Source organism: Pyxicephalus adspersus, chromosome Z (genome assembly GCF_032062135.1).
Source record: "Pyxicephalus adspersus chromosome Z, UCB_Pads_2.0, whole genome shotgun sequence".
Taxonomy (NCBI): domain Eukaryota; kingdom Metazoa; phylum Chordata; class Amphibia; order Anura; family Pyxicephalidae; genus Pyxicephalus; species Pyxicephalus adspersus.
The window spans coordinates 45,328,055-45,355,982 of record NC_092871.1 but is presented as its reverse complement, the minus strand read 5'-3'; the positions used below and the strand labels follow the sequence as shown (position 1 = coordinate 45,355,982).

The 27,928-nt window shown below is 40.1% G+C and overlaps 1 protein-coding gene across 10 annotated transcripts in view; it reads left to right on the top strand.

Moving 5' to 3' along the window:
- Nucleotides 1–27,928, top strand: part of DAB2IP (DAB2 interacting protein) — a 275,541-nt gene that overhangs the window by 65,167 nt on the left and 182,446 nt on the right. For 4 of the 10 annotated variants that reach the window (XM_072430464.1, XM_072430463.1, XM_072430462.1 and 1 more), the window contains exon 1: nucleotides 1,892–2,323. The exons of 1 other annotated variant lie outside the window; for it this stretch is intronic. In XM_072430464.1, the coding sequence (XP_072286565.1) occupies nucleotides 2,206–2,323 (118 nt within the window). In that variant the 5' untranslated portion in view covers nucleotides 1,892–2,205. Of the gene's footprint in view, nucleotides 1–1,889; nucleotides 2,324–27,928 lie in introns of those variants that run through there. 5 more of the 10 variants (XM_072430457.1, XM_072430455.1, XM_072430454.1 and 2 more) reach the window with 2 other exon arrangements.

Genomic DNA, 27,928 nt, shown 5'->3' with positions numbered 1-27,928 from the left:
ATCAGTAAAAATAACCTCAACATTGGTGTAAGTGGCCAAAATAGTCTCTCCTTTATTGATGGTTAGTGGCAGCTATAAGAAACCCCACCATTGGTGGTCAGTGGTTGTAGCATAACCTCTATTGGTGATAGTATGCTGTAAAAGGAACCCCAGTATTTGTGGGCAGTTAATGTCTGCTACAGCCTTTCTCCACCCTTTTAATGTAGGGGAACCCTTTAACTTTCAGGGGAATCCCTGCTCGTACCCACAGATCATAGTACTTTAGTATGGTGGTCAATAAGAAGAATGCCTATTACATTGTTTGCCAGTGGGAAAAATGTCACCCTTAAAGATAGCAAAAAAGATCATTGCTATCAGATAAACTGACCTGAGAGGCACAAATTGCTCATTGTTCAAGGAACCCTTGGCAACCGCCGAAGAAACACTGATTTTGTGAGTCCTCCATGGCTCTTGAGAAAATGCCAACGTGGCACAGCAGTGGGAGCTTTTCCAATATTTGTGTAGAACCCATATTTCTGCTTCCTCCTATTGCTCTGTAAGACACCATTGTCCAGGTCAGGAAGACATATTGGTGTTGATTTACAAAGGAATGTTGGCCGTTCCAACAGCAAACGTGAGAGACTAGATTGGTACAGAAGAATTTACAGATTGTGATATAATAAACAACTTTTTTAATTTGCAACAAGGAAATTGGTAAAAAATCTCTGTATTGCCAACCTAAAACTGATGCCATATGAGTAATTTGCGCACAAAGCCATCCTGTTGGACCGTCCCATACTATATCCGTTAAGGTTAAATCCCTTCCATCACATGATTGCTGTGATAAAGCATGATCCAGCCTGGTCCCAAAACACACTCTGTAACCCCTTCTAAAGACCATCTGTTCACTTTTAGATAATTGTTGGGTGAATGTACGCAGGAGTATTTAAACTGAACATTGAAGTCAATGTGTTGCTGAAAAGCTGAAGATGAACTCACTTTTTTGGATGGCAGAAAACCTTTTTCTTGTAGGAAGCAGATTATGGTCCCTCGTGTGTGCTTTGATCACTCATTGACCATTTGCTGCCTGGCATGTCTGTAGTGTGTGGCTGGAGCAGTAAATAATGAATGCACATGTGTCTGCCTGGAATGTTACATGTTTAGAGCCCCCAAGACATCTAATGAGGGTCCTCCCTGCAGGGGCTCTGGCATGGGGGTGAAATACTCTCTGTATATGTGAAGAGGAGGATGATGTGTACACACGCTGCAGAAACTTCACACTGCTTCATTGTGGATAAATATACTATATTTGTAAACGTTGCATGTTAAAGCCTCAAAGCTTTATATTTCTCTTCATCAGTGTTGTATTGATTTTTTTTTTTTGTGTCGTTTTGTTGTACAGTTCACAAATCTCTGTAAATGAGGCAAACTTTGTGGGATTGGTGGACACAGGCAATCTCTAACTTCAGCAGTTAAAGCCTTCTCACTGAGCTTTGGCTTTATGTACGTAAATGGGAATATATTTCTATTGCTGTAACCACATTCACTGTATAACAACTCATCACAAGGATTAAAATCCCATGAAGAATGTACTGTAATTTTACATATTAGATAAATGTGATCCTAACCAGGATTGGGCTTTTCCAATGTGGTGATGGGGAAAAATGAAATCATCATACTAATTTTATCATCCATAACCATGTTGTTCCCCTATTGTCTGTCTGTTAAGAGTTGAGAAATTGATGTCTACATTTAACTGCCATCCGGATTTAACTTGGAAGTGAGATAAGCAATCTGTGGACTTCTGTTCAGTTTGCTTTTCTTTGGTGAGTGCAGAGTGTTTGTGCAGCAGTAAGAGGGGAGGTCTTGCTGTGGGGTGTGAGTGGCTTCTCTCCAGCCCTCTCACTTTACAATCTGCTCTTTCCCTGTCAACATGACTTCTACCTACAATGCTGTACAGAAGACCCTTTAGGGCTTTGCTCTACACTTTTGACATGCAGCTGCTTGTCTGGACCATTGTTCTGTGGTTAAAGCCAGGCCCAGGACAGACCTTTTCACCCCAAAAGCTTTCCAAAACTTTCCCTGATTTTTCCTGTCCTGTACAACACTACAGATTATAGTCAGTTTTTTTTAGAGCTAAGGAAGCCCAGGACGGGGCTGAACTGTCCACAGTACTGAGCAAAAAGTGGAATCATTTGATTGCAGGAATTGTTATTGGAGGTCACCATGTCAGTGAGCAGAAAAAATTCTGGACGACGCTCCTATTACTACCGTTTTTTGGGAAGAGCACAGCTTCAGAGACAGCGCAGTCGGTCGCGGAGTCGCAGCAGACCGCCTAGAAGGGGTAATAATTCTTTACAGGCTTATTGTGCAGTGAGAAGTGGAGCGTTTCCCTACAGCAGCCAATCAGATTCTTTAGTATCCTGGCCTTGGTTTACCAAATCTGATTTGGTTCCATATAATGCCTTTAATTTAGAGTAACTGTAAAAAATGCTGGAATCAGAATTTTGTAAAGGACATTTTAGGTATTCCAAATCTGTGCCTCATAGATATAATTTGCAATAATTATTGCCTTTCTAAAGAAACATTTTCTGAATAGGATCTCAGGAGAGATAACTGGTAAATGTGTATAGGGGAAGAGTTAAGGTTGCTGTATCATCAAGGAGTGTTAAAAGTTCAACATTTGGCAGTAAAATGCACAGACAAGGAAGTATGGCTGGAGAGGTCTGTTTGACATTCCCTAATTTAAAGGGCCATGACACTTGGAAGGAAAAAGGTTTTTTGTTAAGAAAGGGCCACTGGGATTGTTGATATCTGTGTGCAAAAAGTTTTCACACTGCATGCAAAATGGGATTGTTTATATCAGCAGCAGTTTTCTAGAAAATAACCTGGTTATTCTTCATTATATTTTTAGACAGGAAATAAGTTGGAATATATGAATTCATGTAATGGAATATATTACCTTCACTGTGCAAAGCCGCTTCAGTTAGATCTCCCGAAAGGTCACCTTTAAAGTCATCTTCTGCTTTTTGTTACCTCAATGTTCAAAATAACTAAATCTAAAGCCCTCCTCAAACCAAACTATTAATGTTGCTTTAGATAGTATTGGAAAGAGCTAGAGGCTCCAAGATCTTTGCAGCGCTAGGTCCTAGGTTTGAATCCCAGCCAGGACACTATCTGCGTGGAGTTTGCAGGTTCTCCCCGTGTCTGCGTGGGTTTCCTCCGGGTACTCCAGTAAGTTAATTGGCTTCCCCCTAAATTGACCTTAGACAACATTAATGACATATGACTTTAGTAGGGACATTAGATTGTGAGCTCCTTTGAGGGACAGTTAGTGACATGACTATGGACTTTGTACAGCACTGCGTAATATGATGGCGCTATATATATATGTGTAATAATATTAATGATAATATTAAGATTTTCATTTTCATCAGTATTCATACTGGAAAGGAATTCAGGACAGGAAGTGGTGAGACATGTAAGGTACCATTTAAAGTCTATTTTTCAATACTGGATTTCTTATAAATGGTTTTATTCAAGTCAGTGCACAAACTCGGATAATGCAAAAAAAAAAGATTTTCATCAGATAGGCTATAAACAATGAAAGAGGCTTCAGCCCTGGAACTAGGGTAAGTAAGCAACAGGTGAGTGGGGGCTAGTACAGTGTAACTTTGGGTGGGTGAATTTAGCAGAAGTAGTAGTAAAGTTACACCTGTCCCTTTAGGTTGTCAGTGATAATAACTTTACAATTTGAAGTTATAAATGTTACACTGCTTTTGTACAGCAATATCATGAAGACCTGTTTCTTTTCAGCACTGTTGTGAGGACCTGTCTCTATACAGCATGTGTTACATTTAGTAGAAATATATATAGTAAAGCATTGGGCATGAAAAACAGCAATGCCGGGCACGGGCAGTTTAATTGGCAACACTGCTTTACTGTTACCCTGTACACTATTTTAATTTCTGGAAACCGGTTAAAAAAAATAATTTTCTTTCAAACTGGAAAAAATAGGGAAATACCTCTGTGTGAACTTGTATGACATTGTGCTTAACTTTCACACACAGTGACTTGCATATCAGCTGTACAAATTCATTTCCTGCCTGGTTTCCTATTGAATTTGTTCCAATAGGAGAAATTCCTATTTCACTACAATGAAGTTGGCATGTGCTGCTCTCCTGGTAAATGTAACAAGAAATGCATGAATACATTTTGTGTCACTTTTAAACAAATAAAAAACTGTGTTCCTGAGGAAGGCATTTAGCTTACCACTGCCTACCTCTTTCCCTTTCTTTTCTCTGTAGTATAAATCTGCTTCAGAGCTTTCTGTCAGTGTAAAATGGTCCTAGCAAGGAACTATAGGTTCTGTTTGTCACCCAGCAAATATAACAACCATGTCAAATACAGGTGTTTTAAGTTTACCTGTCTCATAGAAACATTAAATTGAACTAATTGCTGAAGGATGAGTTAATACACACCACGTACATTGATGGGTTGAATATTTGCCATCAACACAGTACTTTTGTGTGTTTTTTTGACAAATACACTTTCACTAAAAAATCACAAAATGTGGTCTTCTATAGTGTACTGTTGAAGTTTCTGCCCTAGTGCAAGCCTCCAACACTGCTAGTTTTATCTGCTGTTCAGGTTTCCATCCCTGAATTTCAGTTATGCTACTTTGGCAAGGATCACAGTTTATAGTGGCTTGTGTGAACATGCACAACAACCAATGTGTCACTAGCAGGGTAAAGTTGGGAGTGGATTGTTAGCTTTCTTCCAAACTGCTCTCTAAAAAGACAGGGGCGCTGCTAAACCTCATACCAGTTTTTTGGTGCTGGACGGCAGTTTGTATTAATGCCCCAGTCTTGGCAGCTTATCAACTCTGGCTTCTTGTTTTTCTGTGGTTTCCTCTGAGTCATGTAAATCTCTCCCACACTTCAGCTGCTCAGAATTCGGCAAACTTTTCTTTTCTTTAATATTCCCAATATTACAAGTTGTTTAATTAGACTCATCAGTTATGGACCATTTTGTACTTTTAAGTAAGTCATGTTTGAGTATGAATGACTCTCTGGGAGTGATGGCACACAAACTATAAAAGACACGCCAAATTCCATCAGGAAGTGATTATGTAATTCTCGTCTATACATAGGAGTTTTGCTTTTATGATTGTGTGTTTTGTGTTTATACCAAGTTCAGCATGATTGGTCCATTGAGAAGTTTGAAAATTAAAAAAGTTGTGCATTGCTATAGGTAAACATTGTTAGAGAAGTACAATGTTACAGGCTAATAGATGTTCATTGTTACAAGAAAGAGCTATTTCTCCAGAGAGATTGGAATGGAGCAATTTTTATCTAGGAGAGAGAGGACAACGCTTGTGGGACAAATAGCCTGAAGTTCGGATATTTTTGTTACTGTATCATGCTGAAATTGAAATATTTCTTTTGTGGGAAGAGAATTTTTTTCTTTGTTTACAAATAAGGTGAGCAGGACCAAAATGGACACAATGTTCTCCAATCCTATTATATCATTTTTACAATTTATATCTTTATATAATTTTATAAGATTGTGTTATGTATGTGGCATGGGAGTTTTTAGGTTTTTGTTGTTTTAGTTATGTTAATTTTAACACATATATCCCTAATTTTTTTACTATAATGAATAGGATAAGAATTGACATTGTTGCCTTCTTGACCTCCAGTCCATACAGAGAGAGGATATGGTTTTTAATCTGCATGTTATATTAGCTACTGGTACTAGCAGTGTATGCTTAAAGCAGAGCTCATCTAAGGTCATTTAGTGCAGGGGAGATCTGTGAACAAGGCCTGCTACAGGGCTTGTAAACACCTAATAGTCTTCATCCTTAATTCTTTCCCTGCTTCACAGAAGAGAAAGATGAGGCCAAGGAGCTAAGTGAGCCTGAGGGTACTCCATAGAAGATGAAACACCTGGGCAGACAGCCTGGGAATATGCCCTGGGGAGGACATTTTTATTGATGTACTCAGCTATAGATGTAACAGACATAGAAGGCTACATTTACTATTAGTATAAATCTCAAGAAAGTATGTTACTATTGCAGATATATAAATACACCTTGTCCACGTAAAACCCTCACAGTGGGTCATTGGATAGATAGTGATGACTGTCAAATAATTCCTTTGAATGTACAATACCCTTCAAAAAGATCCCCTTTACCATTCACATGTGGTTTTCCATGACAGGACCAGCTAGGGGTTGTGTACGTGGGATGACTTTGTACCTGTCTTCTGTGTCAATGTAGTCTACAAGCAGCAGTTAAAGAGAGGTCCACATTCTACAGGACTGCAGTGTGGGCATGTAATTGTTTATACTTATAATATTACTTCATACATTGAAAGGGCTTATTTGTTTATTTCACTTGTTTCTGAAATAATTTGTAAGTTTTCTTCTAACATTTCCTATTCCTCATTGACTTTCCCAATTTCTTGGAAACAAAGTGAACCTAAACTCTCTAAACCTGAGCTCTACACTGTATAGCACATGCGCTCTGTAGTGTAGAGCTCAGCTGTGTGTATGATGTTGGCATCAGCAGTGGCCATTCATAGGAAATGGAAATTCATCGTGGAGCTGGTGGTGAAGATGGCACCTTCCAAGGATGCAGGGATAACAGGTTCTGGACATGTCATCGCTGTTGGTTGGCTGTACTTGGATATGTATGTGTCATATTCTGCAAGTATGCTGTGCATACTTGCTGTTTATGACAGAAGCTCACCACCCACCGAGTTTAGTTCCACTTTAAAGGGCCAATCCCAAACAGTAGAAATTGAACTTTTGGGGGACAGCCGCCTTCTGTTACATAAATCTTCAGTGTGCCACATCTCTCTTTTGCTCCAATGTATTAAAAGTGCTAATCCAGCAAACTCTAAATTGTGCCATAAAAAGGATAGGGATACCAGTAACCACAGGGGTTTATCTAGAAGGGTAGGTGGGTGCAGAAGATGAATGTTGGGATGGCAATTGGAGACTTTTGACAGACTGTATTCCCTGATTGTTTTTAGTTCTGACTGGAGTGTTGCTTTCTCTGTTAAAAGGAATTTTCATGTCCATTTTCCTTTGTACTGGTGATTGCAGCCTTAAAAACACCTTAATAATGCCCTGTGAATAGAAAATAGGAGGAAGATTATTACTGTCAAGTGCTGCTTTCCTTTAAATGGATCCAGTGACCCAGTTTAGAAGGGAATTGTGGTAAATTCAGCAGTTTCCCCTCCATAAACAAACACAAGTCCCTGGGTACCTGATTATACTGTATGTCCTTGGTGCATTCGCTATAGAAACTGGCCGCATTAATCGCTCTTAATCCAAGCTAATCCCCCTCCAGTTTCTTCGTCTATATGTCCAGGGATGAGTCACTTCCTTTTTCCAACCTAAATGTTTTTGTACATAGAGGCGCCCAGGTAAGTATGGTCAGTAAAGGAAGCTCTGCTGCTGTGGGCTGGGATATGTGCTGCTCTATATGTGCAGAACTGGAGACTACAGTAACACACAATACGACAAGGTACCACCCCTCACAGATGTGAACCTGGCTTTAGAAGGAATCTAAACAAAAATGCTGCCTTTTGTTCTTTGTGTATATAAAACTGTCCAAAAATTATATTTATTTGTATTTAGTATAGAAGCTCCTAATTTTAGGATAAAGTCGGTATGGGAGGTGGCAGCATAAAATCAATCATTAATGACATCTGTATCTTCTATTAAATTGAAGTTCTTCAATATGAAGTCGTCAGCAAACCAACCATCATATGGTGAATCTCTGCAATATTGTGCTCCAAGGGTGCAGCTTTTGCAGGATCTCTGAGCCTCCTTGCTCAAAGCCACAATCAATATTTAGCTTTTTTTTTTTTTTGCTTTGTGAAAATCAACCTTTGTTCTCATTTCTCCTCTCTAAAAACACATTTGAAGCAGTCTCACCTTTTGTTTTCCCTATATCCAGCAAAATGAGTTTTCCAAGTAATATCATTATTGTGTAAAAACTGTCTTTTTCAATATTTCAATATATCACCCTAAACTGAATGTTTCCCTTTGTTCACAGTGGAGGGAAACCACAATTAGGATTACCTCAAGGTAGTACTAGTGAACTAGTACTAACCCCAACCCTAACCCCCTAACCCTAATATATTAACAGAACATGTTAAAAATGGTGGTTCCCCTATATAAAATGAGGAAAAAAAACATGCTGGGAGTCATAGTTCCTCTGTATGTAGTGATACAACATGCTTGGAGTTGTGTTTCTGACGGAATATGCTCAGAGCTTGAGTTATTTTCTACACAGTTATGGAACATGATTGAAGTTGCAATTTTCCTCTGTCTCTGGTGGAAAGATGTCATAAACATCCTGTGTGCCAGCATATTATCATAGTTATCCTGTGCAGTGGTTTATAAAAACATATGTTTTCATAATCTGCCCCTATTCCCCTCATCCTTATTCACATCACTACTTCCATATCCACTATTGGTCACTCCTTGATGTTTCTTCTGGTCCCTGAAACTGCTAATAAAGGTGGATTGTTTATTTGTCCATGGAGGGAGGACATTTGGAGGACATGGGGTTTCAATAGCTACATCATCCATACAGGGATAACTCCACTTAGCATACACATCAGTACATGATGCCTGGTGGTATAATTTGGGGCTAGGGTGTCTATGCTGTGGATCCAGACAGCTGAGAACCAGTGAGAGCAGTTTGTGGAGGAATCACAGATGAATTGGTCTGGACTGATGGGTAGCACAAAAAGCCACTGCATGTCACAGGAAGACTTCACTGTCAGCTACTGAATCAGGACACAGAACATTGATTTTTTTCATCCTACAGACACCCAAATAAACTAAAACTAATAGTAAATAGTCATTCTGACAGTTCCCATGCAACTTCAAATATATTGTGCTGCCATATTACTAACATACCACTTAAAATTAATGTTGCAGATATTGGTGATGCTGATCAGTTAAATGAATTGCGTGCTTGGTTTTCGTGATAAACCTCTCCAACAAAATACCTGGTTCTGGCCTCCTCCATTTCTTATATTACAAAAGTGTCCCACTTCTCCAGCTGCATTCCTTATAACAGGGCTGTCCTGCTTCTGTTCTTGAGGATCAGAAGCTACACACATTTTTAGTATTTTTCCAACAGACTGCAGTAAAATTAGTAAGGTGCACTTTAGTCAGAGTCAGAAAACGATTTTGGGTATATGAAAAATCCTGGCCTGTGTATGGGGGAGTTAGACAGCCTGACCTCGTATAAATAAGTGAAAACAATCAGCAGGGATGGTGGGGGCCCCTCATAATGGTCACAGCAGCTGACCAGACTTGCTAACTCAGCAAAAAGATCTCAGTATAGGTTTTCAGGGAGGCAGAAGCTGTAAGGCTACATACTCTCATCATGGTCTCCACAGTGAAAATATGACATTTGCACAGCAGTTTCCCAAGGTTGTTCAACAATCGACCATATAAATGATGTTGCGCCAAAACATTTAAAGTGAGAACTGGCTGTTTCACCATAGCAGCCAATCAAGCTCAGGCATTTATTCTCTTGCTATCGTTTTCCAGCAGTTGAAAGCACAGACTTCCATGTCTGATAACAAAGCTGATACAGACTGTCCCCCCGGAGGCCTGGATGATGAAGTCACAGATTTAATTGTCAGGTTGGGACAAGTAAATGTGTGGAGTGTTGGTATTTTCTCTGTACCACGAAGGTTGACGAGACATGCTAATCACATGTTTTTTTGCTGGCTGTGTCAGTAGCGCGGTGCCACTCACTCTCTTTCATTGTGTTTGGCGGTTATTGACCTCAGCTCTGAATTCTTAACTATTCTTATCTATCTTATCTTTATGTAAGTAAAAATGGCCTCTTAAGGAACAATGTGGAAGGGAATTCACAATTCTACCACTTCCTGAGAATGGTTTTCCAGGAATTCTTCAAAATCACTGTGGAGTTTCCATTCCAATTATGCATAATTCTATTATGTGTTGTCCATCTGTACACCTACTTGCAGATCTTGTCCAAGATCTGGCCATACACAAGGTACGTGTGTACACCAGATCACAGATATCATACCAGGTCTGGCCATACATCTAGTCACCCTACTGCATGCACCCTCCTGCAAGGTATCATAAGATGTCTGGATATAAACCCTCTCACAGATATCATATTGCATTACATACCCTCAAAGGATCATCATCATACGACATCCAGTCAAGCACCAATTTACCATTTTCATGCAGCTAAACAGATAATCAATATTATATTATTGAATTTGGACCATACACCTGCTCGTAGATATTGAAGTCTGGCTATTTATGGATACTGTACTGTATGAATTCCAGCATATACCCACTGACTGATATTGTATAAAGCCTGGTTGTATACTTTTTTACATATAATTTTGCCCATATACCCACTCACAGGTATTCTATAATGGTCTGACTGTGAACCTGTTCACAAATATCTAACGCCGATCCATACACTCACTTATTGACATCATATGAAGTCTGGTCATACCCCTGCTCACAGATATCTTAGGAGATCTAGCTGTACACATGGAGAAAAATGTTATCTGAGGCCTGACAGTATCTCCATTCACTATTTCTGAGATATTTCTGTACACATAAATATTTTACATAGTCCTGCTGTACAAGTCTTGTCGAAGGGTTGCTCATAGATATCATATAAGGTCTATTCATATGCCCTCTCCTAAATATCTTATAAGAACTGGTCCCACTGTCACATAAATATATCTTTCCAAGTCTGGTTGTATTCCCTCTCACTGACATCATCTAAGGTCTAGCTGCACTTCACTCACAAATATATGCAAACCTATGAATAATATATGACCATGCCAGGCACTGCTCACAATATTATACAAGGCCTGGTGGTACAATGTATAGGCTTGGTTAGGGAGAGCCACATGTCTGTAAGAATTTTTTATGATAATAATTTATGAAAAGTTTTCTCCTGGGATGGATGTGTTTTGTAATCCCTGGGGATAGACGGCTCATAAAGTTTTGTACATATTTAATGATGACAAATATTTATTTGTCGTTTCTCATTTTGAATATGAATCTTGCATCTATTGTAGGTGACAGAGTTCTCCACCTTCTTATACAATTGCAAATATTTATTCTGTACTGTAAACAAATGTAAAATACATTCCAACGAAAGACAACAGTCTAAGTTGTTCATACATCTGGCTAATTGGTATATAATAATGCATTTTGCCCGCATCTGCTTTGGTTTTTAATACCCAAATCATAAGAGGATAAAACATTACAAATAACTGCTTAAAAAGTGGTTAGAAACAGTTTGTTTTAAAGATATTTTTGACTAAGGATATATAAATCATTTGTTGTCCATAAGCTGGGTACAGTTGCAATAATTTTCTTCATTCTTAGCCCAGTGGGTTCTTGTAGAATCCAATAATTCCCTCTGACAAACCACATTTTAAACCTTGATGCCTTCAGATTTCATCTTTACCCAATGTGGCAGGAATATGGGAGTGATAAAATGTTCTGTGGCCAACCACTTATTATTTAGTATTAGTCATCATAAGCATGTAGGAGTGGTCTGTAGTAGCATTGCTGATTCCATGTTCCTAAAAACTGGGGATTTTAGGAAATTTATGTATGGATTATGTAGGTGCTGTCAGCATAAAATAAGTACCTGACCAATGGGAGGGACTGGAGCTGTGGACATTTGAGTTTAGAAGATTCTTATAGACATGACGTTCTAGATGCATAAAGATGTTTCTCTGTAACAAGTTTAGTCAGAATATTTATAATTAGGTGTAGTAAAGAGGAACTATAACACACACTGCAGACTGTCCTTCCAACAAAATGACCAGGACTGGTCACCAACAGCTGTATTCTGTTCAACAATCCTCATTGTGTATGGAGCTCTTTATTGGCGACACAGGACTAGTTTTAGATGCAGAGAATTTCTAGCATTTAAAAGTTTTGTTAGATGTCTCCTGACTGAAAACTGACATTTGATGTTTAGTCATTAAAAAAAAATTGATTTTTGGAATCTGTGTCCAAAAATGACGGTATTGCACGTGTCTACCCTGCACCTAATCTTTCCTCACAACTTTATTTTTTTATGTGTTACTTTCCTCACCTCCTGGTTTGTAAGCTCTTCGGGGCAGGGTCCTCTCCTCCTGTGTCACTGTATCTGTCTGTCATTTGTATCTGTCTGTCTGCCCTCTTTAATGTACAGCGCTGCGTAATATGTTGGTACTAAATAAATCCTGTTAAATAATAATATTGACGTGTTCTGCACTGTGTTTCTGTGTGATGGTGGTCATTTTGGTAAGGACAGGACTTTGCTTTCTCATTTTAGAGCTTTCAACAAGGAGAAAACACGTGAACCGTACAGTAGTGACATTCTTCATTTTCACTCTAAATCTGAGACTAGCCATGCAGATATGTAGTAAGCAGGCTGTAGGTACAGAAGTGACTAGGCATATAGGAAGTAATTTTCCTATTTCAGAAATAAATACAAATAGTACATTTTTTCAAGATGCTTCTTAAGCATTTACCATTTCTAGATGTTGGCCATAGCCATGCTTATTTGATTTTTCAATTCGAGCCCACTTTTAATGCATAAAATATGAAGGGGAAAGCTCACAAAAAAGATGGTACTGGATGTGTTTTACATAATCACTAAAGACCCCTCACCCCCATGTGTAATAATAATAAAAGTTTACATTAAAGTCCAGGGATAGCAGCATCAACTTTTCTCTTTTGGAAGATTTGCTTTACTAGGTGGCACAGGTGAGCACTTACTGACCTGGTGCCTGGTACCCTAGGTGCAAAGTTTGTCTGCCGTGCTTATTTTCACTGATGTTGCCCAGTGAGAAAGGCAGGGCTATTGCTCCCTGTGACTCACCCTCCATCTGTACAGAGTACAAAGTAATTCCATGCCAGCCCTTTTCTCTATGTGCTGGAGGTGGAGACTACTTCAGTAATACTACACTCTATAGCCAGCAAAGCTCATATTTTACAGTGCAGAGCTGCCTGTCAACCCGCTGGTTTATTGCCTGTTTATTACTAATTATTGGCAGACAGACACACAGAAAGCAAATTCCAAACACAGTTCCAGAATGTAAGCTGTAGCTCAAAGGTGCAGGCTCTGGATATAGAGATGTGGGGGGAGGGGGGGGGGGGTGTAGTGTAGAGATAATTGTTACAGATGTAGCGGGAATGAGGGTCTTTAGATGGAGGGGGAGAAGGGTTCAGAGGTAAGAGTTTAGGATTGGGGTTATCCGAGTTAACAGCTGTAGTTTTAGAAGGGTGGTATTCAGAAGTGAGAGCTGAGGATGGAGGGGGTTTCAGTAGTGGATGCAGTGGACAGATGGAGCAGGGGTCAAATTAGGTGAAAGCTGTAGACGCAGGCTTGTACAGTGGGTATCAGAGATGACAGCTGTGGATAAGGTTAGGGGTGGTCAGGGATGAGAGCTGTGGATGAGGAGAGCTTTAGATGAAGAGGTTTTAGTGGTGAGATCCATGAATGGAAGGAAGGGGTGACAGGTGATAATGGTGGATGAAATGAGGGAGGGGAGTGGGGTAGGCAGTGAGCACTGTGGATGGAGGGAGAGGTAGTTCAGAGGTAATTTTATATCAATATTGGTGCCACTAAGGATTTTTTTTGAACAAAAGTTTTCATGCCTGAAGTTTAGCTTTAAGACAAGTGTCCATGGGCTTTCTTTTATAAAGCTGTCTTTATTATTCAAGAGAACTTGCATTTTGATAGCAAATGCATAGGCATTTGCACATCATTTGTCCAAATAGCAAGCCTCACTTAAAAAGAAAAGGCTGTGTTTTACCTGCTTTGCTCTCTCATTAGGATATGCGGAGTCCAAAGAAACCCAAGGCAGTGCAAAGCAGGTCAATCACAGCCTCTGAACTTCCATCAACAATGATCACTGAAAGTGAATTGGATGACCTGCATTTGAGATGCAACCCAAACACACATTGAATACAGAAATGTATTGCTCGTAGACTCGTACCCTTGGTACTCTCAGCTTTTTATCATGTTGACCCAAAATAAATTGTCCCTCTGTGCTCCATTAGGTAGACAGCAATGGTCTAATTGCAAAATGATTTTTGCAGCCACATATTGCAGATACATTTTATTACATCAAATGGTCATATTATATGGGATACTTCAAAATTAATATGAAAGCAATTAGTATTTGTATCCAAAAGGGTTTTTCACCCTTACCTGTTTTGCCATGAGACTGAGCATATGCTGGGACTTGTAGTGCTACTTGCCATCTTACTCAGAGATGTGGTTTTAGTTATTGCTGTGATGGGGCAGTATACATGCCAGGCCCTGAAATTAGTGGTGTTAATGCCACAGGAAGCCTAGCTGTAACTCCCAATATCCGGGGTGCCAGAATCCCATTATTTGCTGATGTGACCCCCCTTAGCAGAGAAGTGGATGTAAATACTTTAAGCTGACAACTTGCAGTTCATGTTTTCGCACCGCTCTTTGTCTGGGGCTCAATAACCCATGTTGTGGACCCTTTTATAAAGCTCAGGTGTCAGCCTTTATCCCAAAGATGCAGTAATCTTGTCCTCAGGAGAAAAATGACGTGTGGCCTAAATTATAGCATTACCTTGGGCCCTGCTGTTGCCATGGCAACTGGCCCCCATCTTATGATGAATAAAGCGGCTGTCATGGTAACAGGGCTAATACCCATCTAGCTACAATTATTGGTTTTTAAACATCTTTTAGTTAACTTTCTGTGCTGGCACTTGAGAGGTGACTCTGAAACTTCACCGCAGGGGACTTTTCCACCATTCTGCATTGTACCTTTTTCACAGCCTGGCCCCGCCCACTGCGCTGCTGGAAGAACCAAAGCACAAATGCAGATCTGCACCTTCCCATCACTTTACATTTTAACTCTGTGAGTTCAGGAAATTCCACTGATGGTTATTTGACACAGATATTGCCAGTGTGGATCACTAGTTGCCTAGCTGTCATGCTGATCCTCTGGTTTCTGTATTTATAAGTCAAAGACCTGGAATGGGTAAGCAGGTTAAGGATGCTTCATTTGCATGACTGTATGTTTGTTTAAGGTCATAGTTACATAGTAGGTAAGTTAAAAAAAAAAAAAAAAAAACATCAAATTCAACCACTAGGGAAATAAACATATCTAACAATTAAAACCCTATAAGACATAGTTGGTCCAGATGAAGGCAAAAAAATCCCTGGTGCAATATGCTTCAACAGGGGAAAAAAATTCCTTCCTGATTCCATGAGGCAATCAGATGTTCCCTGGATCAACAGTCTGTTATCTTTACTTTAAATCCTTAATATCCAGTTATATTCTGTGCTTCTAGAAAAACATCCAGCTTTGCCTTAAAGCAATCCATAGAAGTTGCTGAAACTACTCCCTGAGGGAGCCGATTCCACATTTTCACCGACCTTACAGTGAAGAATCCCTTCCTTATATGGAGCTTAAACTTCTTTTCCTCCAAAGAGTGCCCTTTTGTCCTTTGTAATTATCTCAAAGTGAAAAATTGGGAAGCGAGTTCTCTATATGGACCATTTATATATTTATACAGGGTGATCATATCCCCCCTTAAACGTCTCTTCTCAAGGGAGAATAGATTCAGTTCAGCTAATCTCTCCTCATAGCTGAGCTCCTCCATTCTTTTTATTAATTTAGTTGCCCTTCTGTGCACTCTCTCCAATTCCATTGGTGCCCAAAACTGGACTGCATATTCCAGATGTGGTTTGACCAATGCTTTGTACGGAGGCAGGATTATGTCTCCATCTCTGTAGTCTATTCCTCCTTTAATACAAGAAAGTACTTTACAACATTAGATATTGCAGCTTGGCATTGCATGCTGTTATTAGGTCTATGATCTACCAGAACCCCCAGATCCTTTTCCATTTCTGACTCCCCCAAATGTATTCCCCCTAGACAGTATACAGCATGCATGTTGTTGACCCCCAAGTGCATAACTTTACATTTATCTAAATATAATGCCATGTGACACTTGGCTGCCCATTCAAACAGTACATCCAGGTCCGCTTGTAGATTATTGACATCCTGTATGAACTTAATTCCATTACATAGTTTGGTGTCATATGCAAACACAGAAATGGTACTTTTAATCCCAAACTCTATATCATTTATAAAGATGTTAAACAGTAAAGGTCCCAACACTGAACCCTGGGGTACACCACTAATACCCTTAGACCATTCAGAGTATGAATCATTAATTACAACCCTCTGGATGCGATCTTTAAGCCAGTTCTCTATCCATTTACAGATTGACTTTTCTAAACCTATTGACCCTAATTTGCATATTAACCGTCTGTGGGGTACAGAATCAAATGCTTTAGCAAAGTCCAAGTACACTATTTAATATATATGCTACTCCACTGTCTACCTGTTCACTTACTTCCTCATAAAAAGAGAGTAAATTTGATTGACATCTTAGGCCTTTCTGCTGACTATCACTTACTATAATATTTTCTAGCAGAAACTCCTTTTTGTGGTTCTTTATCAAACACTCTAGGACCTTTCCAACTATGCACGTTAAACTAACTGGTCTGTAGTTACCTGGTAATGATTTTGGTCCTTTTTTGAAGATAGAAACCACATTGGCCTTACGCCAATCCATCAGTACCATGCTAGTGAATAAAGAGTCTCTAAAAACTAGAAATAATTGCTTTGAAATAACTGAGCTCAGCTCTCACGTGTATGTAATCCATCGGGACCTGGTGCTTTGTCAACCTTAATTTTCTCAATTTAATTTTAAGGTTTTTATCTTTCCTGTTTTTGCTTCATGTTTACAACTTACATTAAGTGAAATCATATTATGGTCCCTGCTGCCCAGCCAGCTACTAGGTCCAGCAGAGTATCATTTCTAGTTGGGTCTTCTATAAACTGTACCATAAAATTATCTTGTAGTAAATTCACAAACTTCCCCCTTTTTTGCTGCTTTTTCTATCTGTGCTAGAAATTGATTCTATATTTCTTCATAGCACTGGGGGCCTATAGCAGACTCCAACAATTAATTGTGTGTTATTCAACCCCACGTTCAACTCCACTCATAATGCCTCAACCTCATCGCTTGTTCCATCCGCAATTTCTTCTTTCACATTCACTTTCAGATCACTTCTCGCAAACAGACAGACACCACCACCCTTTCGTTTGACTCTGTCTTTACAAAAGAGAGTATACCCAGGAATATTGAAAGCCCAGTCATGCGAAGAACAAAGCCAGGATTCAGCAATACTAACTAAGTCATAATGCTCTTCACTCATTAAGGCTTCCAACTCCCCTATCTTGTTGGTAGACTTTTAGCGTTGGTGAACAGGCTCTTTAAACCATTGCTACTTTTACTATCATTGTTTGCCAAATCCTTTTGATTTTCAGTACTAGTACTGCACAATCCAATGTTTGTTTGTAACATGGGAAGCTCCTTACATTTATCCATAACCCTGCCCCAACTATCCCCAATCCCCCAATACCTAGTGTCTGACCCCTCACTAACTTTTCTGTCACCTTATTTGACTGTCCCACCCCCCTCTGTCCTAGTTTAAATATCCCTCTACCATTCCCCTAAATCTTTCCCCTAGCACAGCAGACCCCCTTTCATTTAGGTGCAAACCATCTCTGGCATACAGGTTGTACCCCAATGAAAAGTCAGCCCAGTGCAACTCGTTTTATAAAGGGGCAGCCCTTATATTTCTTTAACAGTGAGTTTCCTAATAAAATAATTGTATTGCTTCTCAAAGAACCACCTTGAAAGGATCTGCTTCTACTTGTAGTTCCACGAATCGAATGCACCGTGACTTCCCCTGCACCAGAGAGACAGACGTCTGGAGAGATATCCCAATAACACACACAGTATGGTTTTAGGAATATACTCTAATGTTTACTTAAGAAGGTGGTCTTTTTATACAGATAATTACACAATAGAAGGGGTGGTCTTTAGTTACATATATAATGTTATTTGACACATTGTAAGGAAAACAGGACATACATCGTATCTCAAAGAAAGTACAATTTCCGACATTTGTTTACATTTAAACTGTGTAGACAGGAAAGAACATACACCTTCCTTACGATATATGGCTCAAGCTAGATCAGCAATTTTTCCCTTCAATGACCCCAGCTAGATCAGCTATTTTAACCTTTCACACCTCTCAAATCTACAGTGCAGCTGCTTCTGCTATTTACCTCTCTTTTTATCATAGTAAAGAAGCTAATATGCATCTCATTATCTGGTAACCCTATCTGATTAGCAGATTTCTTCTCACTTCCTTTTGAACTCAGAGATCCAAGTGATATCAGTTGAAGCTTTATATGTAGTTTTTTTTTAGACAACTCTCTCCTATAATGATGCTTTTACTATGATTCCTATGTTAAGTTTGACTGTTGTGTTGGCTCTGTAGAGCTTTAGCTGGTAATTCCAAAACTGTAAGAATGAGAAAATGTTTTTAATGTTTATCAAAAGACAACTGGTAAATTGTTCAGTTGTCAGTGGATGTGGTGGTGGTGGATATTTGTAAAATCAGGAATTTATTTTTTTAATATTTATCCCATTAAAAAATATTTTTTTCCTTTTTTAAAAACAGCTTAGATCTTTCTCAGAGTGTATACACAGGGCCACATCCCAATAAATAGAACCAGAAAGAGATGGTTGAATAACCAAATGCCGGGACTTTTAAGGCCAATTGAATCCATCCCTACACTGAGTAATATAAAATAGATACACTTTGTTTAATATGTAATATCATAACATTCACAACAATGATACATAACATTTTTCCTTCATTGGTGTTACGTTATTTAAGTATATGTAACTTAACCTATTCCAAACGTGTAATGATCAGAAAGGTTTCCTGATCCAGATTAAACTGAAAATGAGAATTTGTGAGCTGCCAGGATCACTAATACAAGCTATCGCCTGTTCTCTGTGTTCTTGATACAACCGGATGTTTCCTTCATGGCTGGGGACATTATTATACTAGGTAGTCTTATGATCAAGTTGCCCTGCTAATAATCAGAAGGTGAATTTTGCCCGGACAATCCTGATCTCTGTAGATAGCATCATAGAACTTAATTTGCAACATCCCCCATTCACAGCTGGCTCTGCCATGAACTGGATTGGCTACCAGCAGCTGTCTGCTAAAATATTCATAGAATTAGACAGACATATTTAAAATCACAACTAGAATCTCTATGAAGTGACACTCAGAATGGATTTACATCACCCACCGAGCTGACATTTCCTCTTAGATTTGTTTATTATATAAGTTATATATATATATATATATAAGTACAGATCATTTATCATATGGACTTCCACCTTCACAGCATAATAAAGCTTAAAAAGTTTAAACTATTCAAGCAAAAAAAAAAAAAAAGTTACAAATTAAAAAGGTAAAATTTGTTCAACTAAAAAGTCATACAGTTTTTGGCTAAAAGTATGGTGGATGGTGGGTGATTTCCTGCACAGTACCTGGAGTTACAGTGAAATGATCTCTGTTATGAAAACCTATGCTATCCTAGGCCTGACCACTGCAACTTTTTGCTGTCTAACATTCTATTCGAAAATAGGCAGCATCATGTGTGGTCATAGCATAGGCAGACTACCTTCCTATTCTAATACCCACTCCTCCTTTCCTAAAAACCTATATTGAATGGTCGTGACATGTAACACCGCGTCTGCTCTACATACGGGTACTGTAGAACTTCAGAGATTATACATTGGCCAATGATATAATCATTCATAGAATGTTTTTTGTTTGTTATTTTTTTTTTTTAACAAACTGCTTCCTTCAAGGTAAAGCAGTATTTTTGTAATGGAAGTAGAAAAGGGGGTTGTTGAGGTCATGAGTGTCCGCTGACAAAGTTCAACTTTAAAGTTTTTACTGTTTGTTGAGAATACATGGATACATGAATTTTAATGTCTAGGCTGGGGTGTACTTTACATGTTCTTTGAAAAAATGGCACAATGGCTCTTTGGCTAGCCCCCTGACCTTCTAAGCACTGGGGTCCCAGGTTCGAATCTTGGCTGGGAAACAATCTGCATGAAGTTTCTTGGTTTGGATAGGTTTCCTATGGGCATTCTGGTTTCCTTCCACATACCAAAAACATGTTGGAAGGTTGAATAGCTTATCCCTTAAAAAAAACCCTTACACTACATTGGTAATGGTATCGACATTGGATTGTGAGCTTCTCTGTTGTACAGTTTAAGTGACACGGACCTAGCAATATTTCCTTCTCCTAAATGTTTGATGATTTTTGTTTGTTGGTTTCTTTTTTTCTCAAATGATCCTTTTGGATCCGGGTTCTTTTGGGGTAACATCCAGGGAAGATTGGTCCATAGACTTTAACATCCCAATCTATAACCTTTTCCATTTCCTTCTCTCTCTCGCTCTCGCTTTCCTTTCCCATATTTATTGTGTAGCACACAATGGCATAAACTGGTGAGTGCCATTTTCCATTCTTTTAGGTGGGTGCATGATTATGAGAACGAATATACTTATATTACTAAATTAGGTCTTTCAACTTTTAAGTGGTTTAAAATTTTTTTTTTACTTGTGTTTGCATGATTCTTTGTGGCTTGATTCCTTAAAAGTTCCACTGAATTTTATTTTTCTGTTTAAAAGTGGTTACAATTAAATTCACTTCCCTCTCAGGTGTGAATACTCCCTTTCTTACAGTTGTTGGGATTTTCCAACAAGTCTGGGTGACAAGTTATTGTTCTAGCCTCTCAAATGCCTTTGAAGTCAGACATCATGAGTGTAAGGCTGAATTCACAAGGAGTGTCTAGCAGGAGGTGGCACACTCATGCATTGGGACAAGCAAAGGGTTGTTAAGTTCCTCCTGAATTCATGCTAAGTACCCACTGTTCTTTAAAAGTACCCAAAATACAATATTATTTAATTGAGCAGTGCACATGGAAGTTTAGAGACTTCATTGGACCTGCTTTGTGTTCTAATTTGTTTATTTTGGTTCATCGTGCACTATTGTGGTGCACTTGATCTGCTATGACCAACAAAAACTGCTTACAAACAAAACCCCTAAATTGTATGCAGCATTTGGAAAGAGCAACCATGGACATTTACTATAAATATTTTAGTACCTTCTTAATGGATTTGAGAAAAAAACAAAAGGAATAACAATCTTTTACTGGTTAGGCACAGGGGAGTCGAAATGTACTTTAAATTAAACCTGATTGGACACTGCAGGGGGTACATCGGAGTTGCTGGATCCACGAGATTCAATCATGGAATATTAGAAATTGCCTATAACTCATGCTACAGAACCTGCATTGTTAGCTGGAAAAAAACAGTCGGAGGATCTGGCTGTTTTTTTTTTGTCTATAAATAAAATGTGATAGATGTTACAATGTACAAATAACAACGGTTGCTGGGCCCTTTTACCTGCAGGGTCCAACTAGTCCCAATCTGGAATATTTGTCCTGCAGCATTTATTCTATTTTTTAGAGTAAAATTATGAATAGTGGTTGGAGGTAGAATAACATTAAAAGGTGGAGTCCCCCCTGTACCATTTCCAGTTGATCCTGCCAGTAGATCCATTGATTTCCCTCTTGAACTGTTTGTTCTAGAGTTAACCCTGCAATGTGGTCTTCCTGTGCACAAAGTCATTTCTACATGTCCATTTCAAATTTAGATGGATTTACAGTAGGCAAAAAAAAATGTAAAAACTTTTTCAGCAGTTATATCAACTCTTTCTATTGCGCTTATTACTAAATGTACCTCTAAAAACAACTCTGTCCACAGGGCAACAACATGTAAAGTTTAAAGAAAAATATAAAGGGCTGGTAAAATAAAAAAAATAAAAATGAATACTAATATTGCTGGTACCATCCCTATACAGTTACCTAGGGATTATACTTTTTGCTTTAGTGTTCCTTAAAGTCTACCTGCAGCCTAATATTCATTGCGCATAGCTTAGGGAAGGGTTAGAGTGCCTGCCAAGCTTTTATTGCTGTTTTTGTCCATTACAGTCTAAAACAGGAAAGCTACATTTTTCTGACCATGAAAAAATGTTTTTTTTTCTCTCTGTGCCTTCCTTACCTGGCCCAAGAAAATCTGACTGGGGCTGGCATTAATTTATTCAAGTGGAAACAATGGATTTCTCATAGATTCCCCAGCCCTGCCCACCTTCTGCAGCAATTATTCTGCCATATAGGACAGCAGGTGGAGGGAGTCATTGTTGCCCAGCTTTGTAATGGTTTCATCAGGGCTGTCCTACTAATTATTAGAAGACCTATGGAGACCCAGCCCGGCAGACTCCATTAGTAATTAAAAATCAGGTTTGGCTGGAATTATAAATATACAGCCGTCCACTGTGAGCAGCCTCTATACAGAGTATTTTATAATCAGCTAGATAACAGCCATTAATCAACTGGTATGTGAGTTCCGCCACTGTTCCCCTCCAGGATCGATGCAGAGAAAGAGAGGAGGAAAAATTATTTCTATAGCAGACTGTTGTCGTGAAGTTTTCTGGAATTTCTTCAGCTGAAAGCGGATGACCTTTTATCATGCAGAGTTTATTATAAAGGGGATACCTGCTCTAGATTTAATCAAACCACTGCGCCACAGCCAAAATATGTTCACAGATATGTCATGACACCCAGCCTTCCACTCCCAACCATTATTGTATATTGTGAAGGGGGAAGGCCATTATTCTTGTCGCTTATACTTGGCCTTCTGAGGCTGACCACACACATTTTTTGAGCCTGTATCAGAGCCAGGTAAATAGGGGGTTAATATTCTCCTTTTCTATGTTAGAAAGATAGTACTGAGAACAGCTCAGTCTCAGTGGGGAGGTTATCTATGGGGTGCTGCCACATTGCATCCTAAAGTGTGCTGTATAGAATACCCCTATCACCATAATGGCAGATGAGTTGCTCTTTTTGCTGGTTGGATGTACATGTACTGTGTTTTTGTTGGAATGCATGCTTAGGAAGATCTTCAAGCATAAAAAAGCCATTTATTTCTTGTTCAGTCTGTGTAATGACCCAATTGTTTGTTACATTAGCTGGGAGTTGAAATCAGGCTTGCAGAGGAAATGTCTTTCCTGTAGTTATTATTAATATTATTATTATTAATATTATTAATAAACAGGATTCATATAGCGTCAACATAATATTCATTGCTGTACATCAAATAGGGATGTAGTAGGCAGGTGGTTAAGGTACCTAGAAGACTGAGAGCTCAGGGTGGGCCTCGACAGTGTGGGAATGTTCATTAGTTGTACAAATAGCAGGCAGGTGGCTGGGTATTAGCTTTGAATTGTGCATCAGGGACATAAACATGGTGTCACTATCCATATATCACAGCAGGATAGGAGGACTTGGTTTCTGAGCTTTTGCTGGCAACACCGAACAAGCTCTTTTATTTTGTTTTGTGGTCTTCATTTTTTTCCAAAGCTTAAAGAAAACCCCTGTGATGTTGGTCATTTTTTATTTATACTATAGGATATGTATTATTCATAACATTGATCTTTCCAGCTAGAGCTCATAAAGGTATTTCACCTCATCAGTGAAAGTCTCGTGCATCCAATGCTCATTGCTTGCTTAGGCAATCAACAAAACAGAATGAAAACATCACTGGGTAGTTTTGGTTTAATTTGCATTCCTTTTTGCAGCACAGAAAATGCTAAACACATTTCATTCTGCCTCACCTCAGTGTATTACTGAAGAAGCAACACATTTAGTTATCTGGAAATGTTACGCATCATACATATTATTGAAAACTTTGAGTGAATAAGATTGGCTTTCACCTGCATCAAGATGCATCAAATAAAAAATACTTGATCCTTACACTTAGACTAAGACCGTTTGTATTACAGACAAGCATACATTATTGACATTGACAGTTGGCACTTCATCTGGCCACACTTACTACATTCCTATTGAAAAATCTTCCACAGATATCCTAAAGCTATGTAATAAAAGGGGCCTACCTATACAAACCATTCATTTGTATCCAATCAGGCTGTGGCCCTTGTGCAGCATGCTCTCAACGGTCACTTTTTTAAGTATACATGTTCAGCTACATGCTTACACAAATATTTATTCAGCCAGTCACATAGCACCAACTCAATACATGGAGACCTTGTCAAGACAACCTGCTGGAGTATAAGCTAAGCATCAGAATGGGTCAGAAAGGTGATTTAAGTGACTTTAAACTTGGCATGGTTGTTGGTGCTAGGAGTGCTGGTCTGAGTATTTCAGAAATTGCTGATGATCTGGGATTTTTGTGTACAACCTTTTCTAGAGTTTGCAGAGAATGGTGTAAAGACGGGAAGATATCCAGTGAGTGGGAGTTTCCTGCCTTATTGATGTCAGAGGTCACAAGAGAATGGATGTACTGGTTTGTTTTGATAGAAAGGCAATAGTACCTCAAATACCCAGAAGAATGCAGAAGAGCATGTCTGAATGCACAACAAGGCAAACCTTGATGCAGATAAGCTACAGCAGGAGGCCATGCTGGATCCAGCCCTGTACTAGCAAGGCATACCTAATAAAGTGGCCGGTGTTTGTAGTTCTTGTTAGATGGAATTGGGGAGTTATAAACTGATTGCATCATATATGAAAAGGGTTTAGTGCACGTTTAAGAGTAATACTCCAACTTTTTATGTTGTGCTGTGTCTGTCAGTGATTTCACTTTGAGACCTGTATGTTGGCTTTTTTCTCAGCCTGCTCCACCATCCTTAACCCTTCGACCTTAACCTCTATACTAAGAGGCGCTTTTCTCCTCTCCTGTTAACATTATGCTGATGATACTGATAAGGAACCTTATATTTCAGAATGTCTTTCTTTTTGTTTGTTTTTAGTTCCAGCACCAAGTTTTTTTTTTCAGTATAAAATAATTGCCAAACTTTGCTCTGATTACATAGGTTTCTAAAAGGCTTCCCTCCCTCGCTTAGATTCCCTGTGGTGTGACCATTAGAGCCGTTTTCATGTTAACAGCGGCTGCACCATCTCATGACCAGGGTAGCTCGGACCTTCTAGCCCAAATTTTTACCAACACCAATGTCATAACCTCCACCTCCCCCGACCCCCCACCTGCTTACCAACCACTCCCCCACCATTAAATACGCAAACACAAATCTTGGGTTTAAATTGGCTGGCAAGCAGCCGTTTATTTAAACACCATTAAATAAATTAAACATTCACTTAATTAACAAACACATATCCAAAATTAAAAAAATAAATGCGAAATTGAAACTACATTTTACACTTTGATAAGCATACATTAACATAACATAACATAACATAATACTCCATTATTATTATGATTATTATTAAAACGGGATTATAAAAATGCTAACCTATTACATTGAATATAGCTTAATTCCCCAACAACCTATTTCCCCTTTTAATAATACATAACCATTACAAAAATATCCATAATGTTATCAAACTCCCGATTATACACCGAAACAACCAGGCTACAGGTCTCAGAAGGCAAAATCCGTACCAAACATGAATTTTAACTCTTCCAACATCTCCACCTTGGCCCCTAGCCGCCCAGCACCGCCTCAGGAGCCATAATCATCCGTTCACCATAAAGGGGGAGACCCCACTAAGGAGGATCCCCCTGCCAAAATCCACCACTTTTCCAGTGCACTGGACCCTTGCCTTCCAAGACCCCAACCGCCACAGCGCTCAGGTGTGAAACCTCGCATCTGAGCGCTACCTCCACCCTCGCTGAGCTTGTCAAATGCCAGCCTGCCTGGTGGTCCTCCTCTATTCCTGGCCGCAAAGATGGCTCACTGCCTTATTCCATACTTCCGAGCTGTGCTGAACCAGGCGCCTGTACATAAAAGTGGTCCTGGCCATCATAACCAGACCACAATGCCAGGTCACTTCCTACCGCCACCTTGAAGACCAGTTTAACAGCACGAAATATGTCCCCACTTGGAACTTTTCTCCAATCATAGCCCCCCCCTGGCACAGAGCCCTACCATGCCAAGGGGGCCACTTATCTGACACCACACATGATGTAGCACTATGGTACCCCCATTCCTGGCCACCGAAATGGCCCACCCCTGTATTCACCTCACTCCGTGCAGTGTTGAACTATGAGTGTTCGCCCGTCCAACTGGTCCTGTCCACCGTATCCAACCTGACCGCAACACACTTGGGCACCCACAGCCGAACTTGATGTAGCATTACGCTATCCCCCATTCCTGGTCACCGACAAGGTCCCAACTCCGCCTTCACTTCACTCCGAGCAGTGTTGAACTATGCGTGTTCGCCCTTTCAACTGGTCCTGGCCACCATATCCAACCAGACCGCAACACACTCGGGCTCCCCCAGCCGAACATGAGGTAGCCCTACGCTACCCCCATTTCTGGTCACCGAATTGGCCCACCTGCGTCTTTACTTCACTCCGTGCACTGTGGAAACTATGCGTGTCCCAACCACAAACTCCAGGGCACTCTCCTCCCACATCACAAAACTATCCCCCCCCCAGCATAGATCTTACCACGCCAGGGGCCACCCCAATTGTGCGAGGCTCCAACCCCATTCCCCTCCACCATTATTCCAGGTGCCTCAATCCCATGTACTTCAACTCCCAATGAGCCCCCTGCCGCTTAGTCAGCTGAAAACGGCTTCCTCTCCCTGTGCTCAAAGCGACAGTGCCCAACTCACCCCCATATGCAACGAGACCAACCACAGCTGAAGCCCAACCTGAAATTGAAAACACACATTCCCACCAGGTCTTTAGGCCAGTCCTAAAACTTGAGTACTGTAAACCACCAGCTTCCCCTTCTACCTACCATTCCCCCACCAACTACAGAAGCACCAGCCAACCAAGTCAATAACCCGTGACAACAACCTCAATAGGCCTACCAGCAAAAAACCCCGCCTGGGACTTTACCCTACTCACAATGCACCTCAGTATACACTTGCCACCGCACAGGAAACACACCACCCCACTGAGCAACAACACCAAGGAGAAACAAAGTAGAGCACCCCTTTATTTTCCTCCCGGAGCAATTGACCATACATCCCCCAGTACTGACATCGCGGGGAAATAGTGCAACCCATGTTACCCTATAGACACCCAGGAGCAAAAAGAGCATACCAATCCCACCATACAGACATCATCACGTAATATAGCAGACCATAAAAACCTTGATGTGAAAGAGGACCCTACCCCCCCTTCCCACAGTACCGACACTGGGGAGCAGTGAAGTATACCCCCAAAAACACCACTGACCTCATAAAGCGATAAAATCAACCCTCCCGCACCCCGTCAACAGGGAGGAACGAGGCATACCATCCCCACTGTACTAACACCAGTGAGAAATAAAGTATACCCATACTCAAAAACCGACCTCCAAAGGTCAAAAGCGTTTACCGTACCATCACCCGGGAGGAATAGAATATGTCTTCCCATTGTACTGACCTGGGAGAAATTAGCTTATACCACCCCACAGCACTGATACCAAGGAGTACCAAGGAACATCACCCCCCCCCCCGCACTCCTGCAAGAACCTAAACCCACATCTACAAATTAACCCCTGCAAGTTCCTTCTGGCCTCCGCTCTGCCACCTGCCGACTGCCGCCTCCAAAGGATGCGTCCTGTATCACTGTCTGCACCAGCCCGTCACCCGCAACCCCCAATCAATGCACAGCGCCGTGCAACATGTCGTTCCAAAAAGTGCTTAACCACGTTCAATTTTTTGCGCTTCCAAACGCTCCCCAACCGTACCCTTGTATGTAAACCTAGGAGTAGACCGATAAGTCCCCATTTATACCCCCCTTCCTGCCCCCCAAAATAATTATCCAGCTTTAACCTTGCAATTGCCTTCACACCCCCATGTCCCGCACCCCTTGTAGACACCCCAAAAACAGTGCACTACCCACAAAGCCCAAACCCACTTTTCACCCCCCCCC